This window comes from Streptopelia decaocto (genome assembly GCF_964273445.1).
Source record: "Streptopelia decaocto genome assembly, chromosome: 7".
Lineage (NCBI taxonomy): Eukaryota > Metazoa > Chordata > Aves > Columbiformes > Columbidae > Streptopelia > Streptopelia decaocto.
Window position 1 is genome coordinate 40,313,153 of NC_138661.1, and position 13,164 is coordinate 40,326,316.

The 13,164-nt window shown below is 42.9% G+C and overlaps 1 protein-coding gene across 5 annotated transcripts in view; it reads right to left on the reverse strand.

Moving 5' to 3' along the window:
* Positions 1-57: 57 nt before the first annotated feature.
* The window catches only part of MAPKBP1 (mitogen-activated protein kinase binding protein 1), a 104,699-nt gene continuing 91,592 nt past the window's right edge, over positions 58-13,164 (reverse strand). For 3 of the 5 annotated variants that reach the window (XM_082059347.1, XM_082059346.1, XM_082059349.1), the window contains 5 exons: positions 13,041-13,119; positions 11,199-11,509; positions 9,354-10,412; positions 5,994-6,079; positions 58-4,990 (listed from right to left, as the gene is read on the reverse strand). In XM_082059347.1, the coding sequence (XP_081915473.1) occupies positions 4,697-4,990; positions 5,994-6,079; positions 9,354-10,412; positions 11,199-11,509; positions 13,041-13,119 (1,829 nt within the window). In that variant the 3' untranslated portion in view covers positions 58-4,696. The remainder of the gene's footprint in view (positions 4,991-5,993; positions 6,080-9,353; positions 10,413-11,198; positions 11,510-13,040; positions 13,120-13,164) is intronic. The other 2 variants (XM_082059348.1, XM_082059350.1) reach the window with 2 other exon arrangements.

Genomic DNA, 13,164 nt, shown 5'->3' on the forward strand with positions numbered 1-13,164 from the left:
CGCTCCCCCCGCAAGGCAATGAGAGCCTGAGCGCCGTTTACGAGTGGGTGGCGCAGCTCAACCGCAGCTGGGTAACAAATGGTCACATTTTTATTGAAACAGTTTAAGACACGGAGTACAAATGAATACAGAGTTAAAAACAGCTCCTGGTGGGAGCCTCACAGTGCAAAAAAACCCAACAAACGATTATTTCTTTTTCCCAAATAATTAAAAAAAAAAAGTACATTTTAAAGTATTACTTTACCTAAAGCCAAAAGTGTAAAAACACACATTTATAAATAAAGCGGGAAGGATTTTTTTTTGTTTCGTTTTGTTTTTTAAGGAGGTGAAGGAAAAGGGCCGTGCTGGAGCACAGGGGGCCCAGGAGAGCCCCGCGGGGGGACATGGCTTATTCCCAACGCTGCTGCCCCACGCGTGTCCACAGCAGCTTACCCACACAACACAGTCCCAGCTGCCCCCGCGTGACTGACACACACGATTTGAAATCTGGGACACGCTGGTCTTACCCAGAGAAGGAAGTACCTGCTCACTCAGGGGCTGCTATTAAGACCTGTCTGCTATCTTAATGAGGTTTTTGTCATTTAGTATCCTGGATACTACACATCCAAAGGGGGGAGGTGGGGGAGATACCATATACATGCATTAATTTACCAATGGTGTTTAAATACCTGTATTTCACTTTTTCTTATATATAATTATATACATAATCTTTCTTTTTAAAAAATTAAGTTTGTATGTTTCTACTCCTGGAAAGAAAGCTCCTGATTCCTCTGAGTCACAATGAAATCTGCAAAATGGGGGACTGGGGAGGGGGCTGCTGCAAGGCCTGCCCCAACCATTGCCTGGAAGGTTGCACGGAAAGGAGAGGACAACCTGAGAGGAGGGGGAGGAAACGCAGACTCCCATACACACAGTTCCTGGGTGCTACTGAGGGATGGGGAGGAGGAAGGTGTTACCCTGCCTGCAGCAGGAAACAAAACAAAGTGTTTGCTGCCCTCTCAGGTTGCAGCTCTCCCAGTTCAGAGGGCCAAATAATGAACAAGGGGGTCCTACAGGCAAACTAATACTATCTATGAGATGGAAAAAAAACAAAACAAAACAAAAAAAAACACAACAACCCAACAACTATTCTCATTGTGACCAGAAATGTTGGGTTGGAGGGGCAAAATATATGTAAAGAGAATAGGTAGGTACAAATTATTTTTTCAGGCTTTACGTTAAATAACTTAATACACATATCTGGTTGTGTCTATGTTAACACCTACACAAACCAGCAAGAGGGATAGACTCAAATTTATTACCTCCTCCCACAGGCCTCTTTACTTCCCAGGCAGTTGCCACTCAGTATTTCTCTCCCTGCACCAATGGACTGCCTGTGGTGAAACATGTTCACAAGGTGCAACAAAATGTAACACATTTACGCTTTTTTCTGTAAACTAGAATTTTTGGGAATATTTCCTACTGCCAGCAATAGGAATTTAGCTGGGAAGAATCGGTTGATCAGTCTCAAATTCTAAAGAGCAACACCATCTCCTCAGCCCTCTTAGCAACAAACTTGTGGCACCAGCATCTCCTTTACTGGGCTTCTGCTACTCAATTCGTAACATCCAAGCCATGGCTAAACAGCTCGTTCCATTAAAGAAAAAACAGTTGCTTAGAGGACAGCAAGCAAAGAAACAAGAGGTCCAATAGCACCTATTTAAAAACAACCCCCTTCCAATTCATTCTTCAATTACAGATCACCATCTCAGTCCTAAATCTACTTTCACAAAGCCTTTCTGTATCTTTCACAGGTATTGGCCAAATGGTGTTCCTCAGGCTAAGACCATTTCTACTCTGTTTTCCTGTGTGTCCTACATATACTATGCTAATTTACTTTAAACTACACAACCATCCTCCAGCTGATCTACTTGCCTGACACTTCTACAATCATTCTGATCAGATTTTACCTCTGGTTTCCCGTATGCGGCCATGACCCCAAGCAAAATCCATTCCAGGAAGCAAACTCTGCTCTGACCAACTTAAAAATCAGATTTGCTTCACGTGACTCATTGCCAAGGAGCTTTGTGTCACATCTCTATGCCAGCTTCCCTGCTTGATGCTCTTTACCTTAATGGGAATTTCACTCTCGCCACTGGCTCTTCTGTATCATCTCTGACCCTTTTTGTCACTACCTCAAAGTTAAACAATAAAATGTAATAAAATTGCACAGGGAAGTAATATAAAGGACCCTCAAACCATTATCACCAGTACCAAAAAATAGCCAGGTTGAAGGGACTGCTATTTTACCTGAGTGTCTTGTGGCCTCAGTACAGCAAGAAATTTCCTGTGTACTAGGACATGTTCACAGTCTGAAAGTGGAGGAACTAGTCATCTCAAAAGCAAGCTTGACCCACACTAACTCCATCACAGACCCAACATGACTGCCATCATACATTCCACTCACGGCATCTCCAGCACACCTTTTCACCCAAAGAAAATGACAGAAGTTTCCTCTCTGGTTTTCAACTTGCCTGCCTTCGCAAAGCCTGCCTGTGCAAGAGAAGCTGCCCATGTGACTGAGCACACCAGCTGATTCAGCACAGTACAATGCTGAGACAGGACTAGAAAATAACACTTTTAAAGTTTCAGTACAAGCCCATGGAAGGAAAGGTTAGCAAGGACACATAAAATGGGATTAGGCAGACCCAAATTACAAGCAGAAGCAGTTAGAAAGCCCTCAAAGTGCTCCCCATACTGCCAACTCCTGAAGCACTCGGCAGGGGTGATCAGCCAGCAAACCTGTTACAGTGACAACTGCAGATTACTCAGCCCTGGAGTTATTAGGGAGAAATAAGTCATCCAACACCAGCTTGGCCAGCCCATTAAAAAAAAGGCTGCACTGCAGATCTCCAATCACAGAAAGATGAGAAGTCAACAGAGCGCATTTCCAAGTGCCACAGGGCTTCCAAGAGATGACAGCCAGGGCAGGAAAAAAAGAAAACTGCTTCAAGCCTGTAACCTGTGGAACCAAGTGATGAGGTCTGGCTGCCTTTGAGTGACTTCCACATGTGCTAGCAGTCTCTCTCTCCCACCAAAAGCTTGTTCCTTGCATTAGCTTTATAAACCGGGATTACACTCTTCTGCCTTGAAATAAATACAAGACACACTGCAGATGGAGGAAGAAATAAAACATTTTGTATGTCTGTCCCTGTTGTGGAAAGGAGTGGGAGTAAGGGGGAAGGTGCTAAAGAATTCCATTGGTTTGAATTTTTTTTTTCTTAGCTTATCATTGACCAAAAAACCATCACTGGACAGTTTTAAGCCATAACAAACACAAGTTAGCATGGGCTTAGAGAAGCTCCACAGGGTGAGAAGAGTATTGCACACATGAATGCAAGAAGGGAAGGTTTTCTGTTTCTCAGACAAGACGTTCATGAAAAGCAAAGAGGCTGGGAGCAGGGGAAATGGTGGTAATCATATCCCAAAATATCTGTTTAGAGTTCTTGGGAAACCATTTTTTTTAAGTATTTGAAATAGTTTACAAAAGGTAGGAGAAACCCATCTTTCTTGGAATATAAATATTCTGTTTTCCTGAAAACAAAAAAAGAAAATGTCCTATCACAGTGAAATGAATAAATGACAGAGATGAGCCGTTGCAGTGAAGATCTCTCAAGTCCAAAGTTACACTGTAAGAGATGGAATCCAGCTTTTCTATGTCACTTCTCAACAAATAAATCATCACCTCAAATTTCCCAGTCACAATAACAAAGATGATATCTAATTTCTAATCATGAAAGGTGGCTGAAACAAGTTCTCATATTTGTATCTAAATCCCATTTAAAAAATGTCTGCAGAAAACAGAGTCCAAAGTATCAATATAACATCAAATTCCAGATTAAAAATACCACTACTGAATGCATTAAGTAACATGGTCCAAGGGTTGCAGAACCTTCCCCTGGAGGTGAATGCAGATAAAATACAGCGTGGGGACTGCCTGGAAACAAGAGAAAAGCAGACAGGGTTGTCATGACAGTAGTAGGATTACTCCAGGTAACAAAACTAAGGCAGGAAAAGAAAGAACAGCAAGACAAGATTTAAGCAGAAAATAGTTCATTAATTGCACAGACACTCCAGCCTGTCTCCCTGTTGGGGGTTTATAATACAGAGATTGTTTCTTGCTCAGATATGGCAAAGGGATTGACAGTTTTTGTTAAAGGACAAAGATAATAGCCACAAACGTGACAAAGAGCAACTGTCAGAAAAATAAATTAATAAATAAATCCATAAAAAGTCTGCTGCTTGATTCTCCTGAAGCCTTGGAGGGGAAGGGATTGGCTTCACTTGGACTCCTTGGTTTTTAGTCAGCAGTTCAGAATTTCTTGGATAAACTGGATTTTCTTTGTTTCTTTAGGTGCCAAATGTCCTGACCTCTTGGCTATGAAGAAATTTCAAGGCAATTTCTCCAAATTCCTCTTTCAAGACTTTGTCTAGACACAGGAAGTTGAAGACCGTTGGGGAAAAAAATATTAAAATTGTGGCCAGCACATTGCTAAGAATTAGAGCAAGTCAGTTGTAGAGGCCTGAGGAAATAAATTTATAAAGGTCTCCCCATCAGCCGTAGACCAGTGCGATGATAGCATCAGTCTGAAGCTCTCTGTGGTCCTCTTCTTGGGATTATTTCTGTGTATTCACAAAAACCTGAAAGCCAACCCTCTTAGAGTTTTTTGTCCATACGTCGTTCCACAGCTTGTAGCAATAGTTCTGAGTACTGTTCCAGCAAAGCCAGTGTCTGCTCATCTCCCAGACTCTTGGGACTTGGTAGATTGGCACCACATCCCTCATTCGGTGGGCTAGTGGTATCTTGTGGCTTCACCAGTACCTCCTTAACCTTTGGAAGCTCTTCCTCATCCTTCAGAGAATCCAATTCTCTCTTCATTGAGGAGAAAGTTTCTGTCAGGAGACTTGCTATTTTATCTTTGTCAGTAGAAGACTCCATATCTTTTAACACCTAAAAACAGAGAAGGGAAAAAAAAAAAAATGCATTGGGATTTAGGTAGAGCATCAAGTGAGTGATTTCAGCCCTTCAGGGAAGTGAAGCCATGAGGATTTGCAGACCACTCAGGTGTCCTTTTCTTGAACATTCAAGGCTGCCAATTTAGTCATATAGCAGGGCATGCATCCAATACTGCTAGTCACACTAAATCCAGAGGCATTACTCCAATAGGATAGAGATGGGAAGCATATTTTTGGGTAGTGTTTCTCTTACACTGGGCCTAAGGAGGTGCTATGTTTCCCAGCTGCAGCACAGGGCCACAGTCTCCTTTCCTTTCTGTCTGCCAGATGCGGCTGGTCACAGGAACAGAGCAAGGTCAGAGAGCTCATGCAAGCGCTCGGGTCAGAGCTGCAGAGGACCACACAGCAGAAGCTCACTGGGGAAGTTTCACTCTCACTAGAGGAGACTTGACAGACCAGCACTAAGCAAAGAAACTAGGAGCTGTGATTTGTTCTGCACATAATTCTGGTCTGGCAGCAAGAGGGACAGGCGAGTGGTTGCATGTTCCCTCTCACGGCTGGATTACCATGGTATCTCACATTTGCTAATCCCTTTCCCAGGCATCAAAGACAGAGAACAGATGGGGATAATGAAACTTAAAGCTCCTATAATATTTCAGATCTCTGAAGCACTGTATAAACATTAACTAATTCCCTAATACCCCTCTGAAAAAGAGCATACTGTTATCTTCAGTTTACAGATAGGCTAAACAGACCGAAAAGTTAATTGATTTGCTCAGAGTACCATAGCAAACCTTTGGAAAAATCCAAAAGTTGAAAACCAGGAGTTCCTGCCTCCCCAGTTCGAGCTTAAGGTGCAGTCAAGTGGAGAACCAGGCAGCTTGTGTCCCTGCACACCCAGCCAAGAGAATGCCTTGAGCCAGCAAGCACGTCCACTTGATGCTCACGGGCTGTATAGCCAACTCGCTGTAACAGAGCTCGTGTCTGTGGTCACTCACCGTGCGGTACAGATGAATGGCTCTGCGCATGCTGTCCTGCAGCTCCGATACCACATGCTCACACTGCTCCACACTGATGCAGGACTCTGAAGGGAGGGGGAAATAAAAAAAAACAAAACAACAAACTAAGGCACCGACACGCTCCAATATCAGAGATCTCACAGTCAGAAAACATTTTTTTAAAAATACATATTTGAAGGACCATGTGCACACACTTCTCATTCAATTTTCAGGGCTGGTTTGAGCTAATCATTACACCGGCAAGTTCTACATGAGCTTTCCTTCATACTACTTAGAGATGCTGCTTGTTTCAAACGTTCCTGGTTTTCGATTCTTTAGCTTTTCCAAAGTCCACAACGGTTTTTCTCATTCCGCACTTTTTTGTTACAGTTAAGGACAGTCACAGATTACCCAGGTCATTCTCAATTATAATTAAAGTCAAGTTTGAATGAAGGCTTCTTGTGGCAAAAGGGACTGATATGAGGAGCCTCTAATTTAGCCTTCACCTAGTCAGAAATCTACACGTTTCCCCTCATGTATCCTTCTGCACAGTGTACAACTAAGAGCTGAGGATGAAGGATTATACTGAATTATTACAGTGTTCTCTAGTGAAGACTGAGGTCCAGAGGAATGTTGACAACCAAACTCAATCACAACAGAATCACATTTCTTAGCAACCCGGGATATGCAACCGCTGATGAAAATTAAAAATAAAAGCAAGCAACTGAAGAACACCATCTTCTGCCTGCCCCTACCAGATATTATCTCCAAAGCATCAGAGTTAAAGGCCTGCAATGTTTTAATAAAATAAACACTTTCCTGAGTTAGACATAAACCATGAACAAAGACATAGACACACACACACTCTGCAGTTATCTGCTATTTGCAAAGATGTGGACAAACACCATTCAGCTTCCTTTAGTTACCTGAAAACAAAACTTGGTCACATTAGGACTAGTATTTCTGCACTTCAAAGAATGTAATCTTTGAACAAGCTGAAGGAAAACTTAGCTAATTTGATGAATACATCTAGATGATGTATAAATAAATATAGCTAGAAAACCATCTATTTATACATTTTTTTAAAAAAACACATCTAGAAGAACAAAGGGTCATGAACAAATCCTTCCATACACTTTTTTTGTTCCCAAATCACCCAACCTTGTAGAGTTGGAGCACAGCGCGCTTCAGTACAGTCCAAGATTCTTGCCTTTTTTATTTTTTTACCTTTTTTTTTTTTTTTTTCTACTCCCCTCCTCCCTTCTTTTTTTGTTTAAACCCAGCTGTCTCTTCTCATGATTGTTTCTGGATTTCTCCTCTAATCATGCTTTTTATGCTGGTCTCCAGCTCTGTGAGCTGCCAGTCTGGAGAAAGGTCACAAACACACATAAATGCTTGAGTAATAGGCATTTTCTGCCTCTCAGGTGTGCAAAGCAGAGCTCTTCAGAAACCAGCAGAGAATATGAAACATAGCAACAGTATTAAGCTCATCCACAGCATTTTAGCTGTAGATGTCAAAATGCTTTAACAAAAACCATTAAGTCTCTTTACCTGCAGTTGTTATACAGGCAGAAAAATGGAAAGACAGAAAAATAAAGTGGAAACCCAAAGCCACAAAGCAAGTCAAAAGCAGAACAGGTCTCTGTCAACCCTACAGTTCTAATCTAAACTGCCACACTGTGACCCACAGAAGCCACAGTAAATTGTTAACAGCAATAGCCAACTTGGATCTAAACAGGTTTTCCAGCATTTACCACTAAAAATTTGGGAAGGCTGATGGTTGTCTGTTGAGAACAGAAAAGAAAATAGGGATCCACTGTGCTAACTCATTCTAACTCACTAAAGGATGCTGCTAAATATTCCGTCAGGGCATGCTATGTATGCGAGCTGCTTCAAAAAAAAAAAAAAAAATCACTACTGCAAAAAATATTGCTCTTTCTCTGCACTATCTGTTCTAATTCTGAGAACAAACATTCACAGCAACTGACCAAAAACCATAGGATGTGTAGTTTGATTCCCAAATTTAGAAGAGAAAACTCAGCCTAAGAAGTGCAGACAACTGTGCTGTTACTTTTCTGCTGGAGAATGTGATTCCACAGCTCCAGGCTGCATCTGCTGTTGGAGGAAACCTCACCCCTGTGGGGGGTAGGATCTGGAAGTTTCCGATGTACTCACTGTTCTACGGAGCAGCTACCCTAAGGTGTAAAACCAGCAGGTTCCTCAGACAAAACACCACATTTCCTGTTTTATGTAGGAGTGTTTCAACCCCAGGGAGTTTGATCCAAACAGAAAAGCAAAATAACATCAAAAACAGATTATCCCTCCGCAATGCTTCAGTGCAGAAATATTGTGCTTAACCATTGAGATGAATGGTGGAGCAGCCTGGCACCACAAAAAGTAATTGATCAGAGGATTACAGAGGTGTCCCTTCTCAGATATGAATAAGAACAACGTGACAAAAAGAGATTAAAAACTGAGCACTCTATAGTCGCCTTAAGGTAAAAGGTATCAGTGCAGTTGTTAGCATTGAGCTTCCTACTGCACAACTCAGCTAAGTATTTCAGGAGGAATATTTCTTTTTGGGATGTGACACAAAACAACCACCTCTGGAGGTTTTTAAACAGTGTCTTCTCTGCCCCTGGGGGTTTTGCTGCCTGGAGAGCAGGATTTTTGCTTCAGTTTGAAGTTACCTGCTAGTTTTCATTTGATTGAAGTACCTTCAACCAGGGCCTGTAACAGATCCAAGAGCTGTTTTCAGCAGGTAAAACAGTTTCCCACCCTGCACCTTTTTTTTTTCCAAACTAGAGATAATTCAAAAATCAATCCATGTTCCTTATCCTCTAATGCAAAGGCTAGGCCTGTGTGTGCATTGCATACCCAGTTTGCAGTCATGTCCTCAAAGCAGAGTGATAGCAGCACAGAGACTTTCGCACTCTCACAGGTTACTCCAGCAAAGAACTCATCTTGGTCAAGCCTCATCTCATACAAGAAAGTCATATGCAAACCTTTTTGGACCCGCACACTGCTGAGCTGCCTGGCATAACTTCACTTCTACTATGATCCATGCCTGCTAGGTTCAGCTAGCACATGCTGGCCTGCACCTTCACCTGCTGGTCAGACATGCCCTGAGGGGGGCACAGAGGACGTAACCTACGCACACTCATGGGGATCCCCCAGCACATCAGCTTTTAGAATTGACCAGAATGAGGTTTTAGCCCCTACATGTAACTGTATGACTGAAAACATGAGTGCGCTGAGGTCTACAAAACATTCAGCTAAAAAGGACCTTCAGGCATAAGACCCAGCAGAAATTGAAATTAAAGACTGAGAAAAAGATGTCAGGTTGAAGAAGTGTCTCACCATTGAGGGGATGGCTTATGGAACGAGACAGGTGTAGACAGGACGAGACAGGCCAGAAGCTGGACGTAAAGAAATGTGATGGAATCGTGAGGCGGTTCACAAAGACAGGAGACAGAAGGGGGAAGATAAAAGATGGGTATCCATGCACACCTGAGACCTGTGCTGAGGCAGTTAAAGATGTAGGAGACCTCGGCCTGATGGGGTCTAGTGGGCAAAGTCCGGGCTGGTTGTCTAGCACACAGGCGATGCCGGTGATCCTCTCCCTGCACCTTGGCAGTGTGCCCTCTGGAGACCTTAGGTGCCAGCCCTCTGACAGCTCCCTCAGTTTTGGATTAGTGTCTGGCTCATCTTGGCAACTTGTCCGTGAGACTAGGCTCTCCACTGGGCTCTCCTTAGCAAGTCCCGTTGGGATCTCTCTGCCAGGAACCAGAGACCCAGCAGTTTGATTCTCCCTCTTGGAGCTTCGGACCTCAGGAAAAGAGGGTTTCTTTTTACAGGCCCCAGCAGATGACTGCGGAGACTGTGGCTCGAGCGGCATTTTTGGTTTGGTAGTGGGTGAGAAGGAAGCCAGTGTGGGTCTATCAGGCAATGGCTTGGGAATGTCAAGAATCAGATGTGCTCGGTTTGATGATGCCAGCTTGCTGTGGAAGGACTTGGGAGATGAGCAGTTTACAACTGGCTGAAGTGCTGGTTTCACTGGAACATTTTCTTTCACTGGTAGCTTAATTTTCTCAGCATCTGCTGTGGAACTAAACTGTGCCTTCTCTGCCACTGGAGGGCTAGTCCTCCCATCAGTCAACATTTCAGTGGAGTAACCAAGGTACAGATTTTCCCCTACAGATACGCTCCTTGACATCTTAGCTCGGAAGCTAGTTGTGGGGTTCATGTAGGACTTTGGTTTTGCAGCCCTTACATCTTTGGCCAGCAGAGCACCAGATCCATCCATCTTCAACATACTGGCTGATAATGCTCTACCATTGTTTGGTCTGGGATCCTTCTCAACCACCATAAGAGTCTGAGAATGCTGCTTCGCAGAGCATATCACTCCAGGACCCTTATCTGTGAAAATTAAACAGACAGACATACCAAAAATAGACAAGAGCCTGCAGTGAATTCCAAAGTCAGAAAGTAACAGAGCTGCTCCAGCCTATATGCCTCAGCTCAGCCCCTGGGAGAGGTGTACAGAACCATTACTTCAGGTTAATATCACCAAGCCTCAACAGTTTTCTTTTTCACTATTCCCTCATCTTGCTCACACACTGCTGCTTACACAATAAGACTTGTTCTTAAAGTGTATGGCCAGAACACCTCAGATCAGTGTGACCGTTAACTGAAAGACCAGAGGAAATGGGCAAAAAATTATTTATGGTATTCTGGTGATAAGGTTTATTTTTTAAAAAAACAAACCAAGTGCTTATTGATGGTTCATGAGTTGATTGTCTTGAAAAGTGGAGCTCTTTCACAGACAGTGCATGGATACAGTAAGCTCCCTCTCACTGCCCCCACCCTTTTCCTCCTTCTCCCCTTCCCACCCTGGGCATCTTCAGTCTTGGCCTGGAGTAATCACCCACAGCAAGAGAGAATTTATTTGCAAATAGTTCATTTCACCCTTGGCATTGCTCCTCCCACCGCTGCCAGAGAAATATCAGAGACTGATAATTAGGAGACCAGCATCTGCATTACAAATTAAAAATATTTTCCCTTGACAGGCTAAGGGTTAGAAGACACACAAAGCCTGTAGCTCAGAACACAGAAAGACATAAGCTCAATTTAAATCTCTGCTCAAGCTCAAAACTCCTCATTTCATTCTCAGGTTTATACTATCATTCCAACCTGTGTCCTTACCGTCGTGAACAAGGTCGTGAACTGACTGGGCCTTTCTCATCACTGCATTCACAGGGCCTTCTGGAAAGGATGCAATAACCCGTCCGGGAGCCATACCAGCTCTGCTGGCCTCCAAAGCTGATCTGCGTTTTTTCTGGACATAAACAGCCCGATTTGAATTTACACTCTCCAGGAGCTGGCTGTTCTCCAGTGCATCACCAGGATGGCTGCTGCCATTTTTCAACAGATCTGGTGTAAAACAACTGGTCTGGGTTGGCAGCTCGACTGACTTTGAATCCAGGATCAGATTTGACGAAGAGAGTGACAATCGTCTAGAGAACATGATAAAGAAATCCTGGTTAAAACAAATATGTTGTCATGGACAAAGAGGCACATGCATTAAGCCAGTTTCTGAAGCATAGACAGCCCTTCCCTATCTGGATTTTTTCAAGTCAAAAATGCCCTAGGCTGTTACCACTTCACTGGTCTTCAGGCATTTGACTTTAGGTTGCATGATCACAAGTAGCACTGGGTCACTGTTTCCAGGGGGGACACTGTAAGAGGTGAAGGCAAAAGAGAAGGAAAAATTCTAGGCAGAGGGAAGACTGGGCAAAGTCAGGTCAGGTCTTTTCTCTCAGCTCATCTTACTAACAATGAAATCTTGTCCATTCTAACATACCCTAAGAGAAAGTAATTATACTTTCCTAACATTATGAAAGCATACTAAACTAGGAAGAGGTGATCAGTATCTTCAAGAGGAAAACCTAATTTCCTCTTCACTTCAGAGAAGCACAGTGGGCTTGCCTTGGGGAAAGGAGGCAGCTTTCAATCTTGCATGTTTGAACAGATGAACAGATTAAAATTCCAGAGGTTCCCATAATCTAAAGTTACCTCTCATTACATCTCTAGAGCACCAGTGATTTTCTTCAATCGCCATTGCAGCTCCCAGAAGCTGACACAATAGCTAACCACTGGCTTTCTTCCCAAATATACAATCCCAATGCAAGTCAGACTAAGAGGCACTCCTACAGCAGCAACAGCAGCTGAATACAGGAATAACAGAAAAATGTCCCTAACACGGTGAATATAGACACAGCTGGTGAACCATAGAAGATGTACCCAAATCTGCTGAGTCCTACACAATGAAATTAATTTAAGCTGAAATTTCAGGTTGTCATTTTAGAGGGATACAGGAGTATTTGTTTGTTTTAAACATTTATGAACTGAAATCAACAAAAGTATTTACCCCATTTTTTGTTCCTTTGTTTTGTTGGTTTTGTTTTGGTTTTGTTTGTTTGTTTGTTTTTTTAAACAACAAGGGAAACAGCTTGGAGAGGCCTTTTGGGGTACTTTAGGATTGAAGGTTTTTTGGAAGAATAATGTCCCTTTGGGGCTTTGTATGAGACACCAGAGCACCCTGTGAAGGCACAGGACTGAGAAATGAATCTGAGTTAAAAAGGACTGTAAAACAAAGGAAAAGTTGACAAGCCTACTTTAATTGTCCAAGCTGAATGAAATGCAAAAGAATAAACAGAGCATAAACAGTGAAGAATAAATTAGATTATTAGCAATTCCTCCAGCGTAATCAATCAAGCATTAATCACGAAACAATTAAACACATTGTTGAAAGAGGAAAAAGGACAAAATAACAGCGGTGCTTTAGGAAGAAACAGAACAGCTAAAGTGGCATGGGATGGCCTGCCCAGATCACAAGGGTCTGCAACCAGCCCGCCAGGTGCTGTGCTATGCCGAGGCACACCGAGGCCATAGGGTTTGCTCAACTATTTTGACCTAGTGCCTAGCACAGGACCTACTCACGCTAGTAAAAACAGGCAAAAACACTCAAAACAAGCAGAGCCATACCTGAGAGCCAGGGACTGGGAAAGAAAGCGAGAGGAAATGCTGAGGCTTTCAGTTCTTTCCAGACTCCTACATGAGCCACCTACAAATTTTGGTTAAAGGGGAGAGAAAAAGAGAGCAGTTTAGT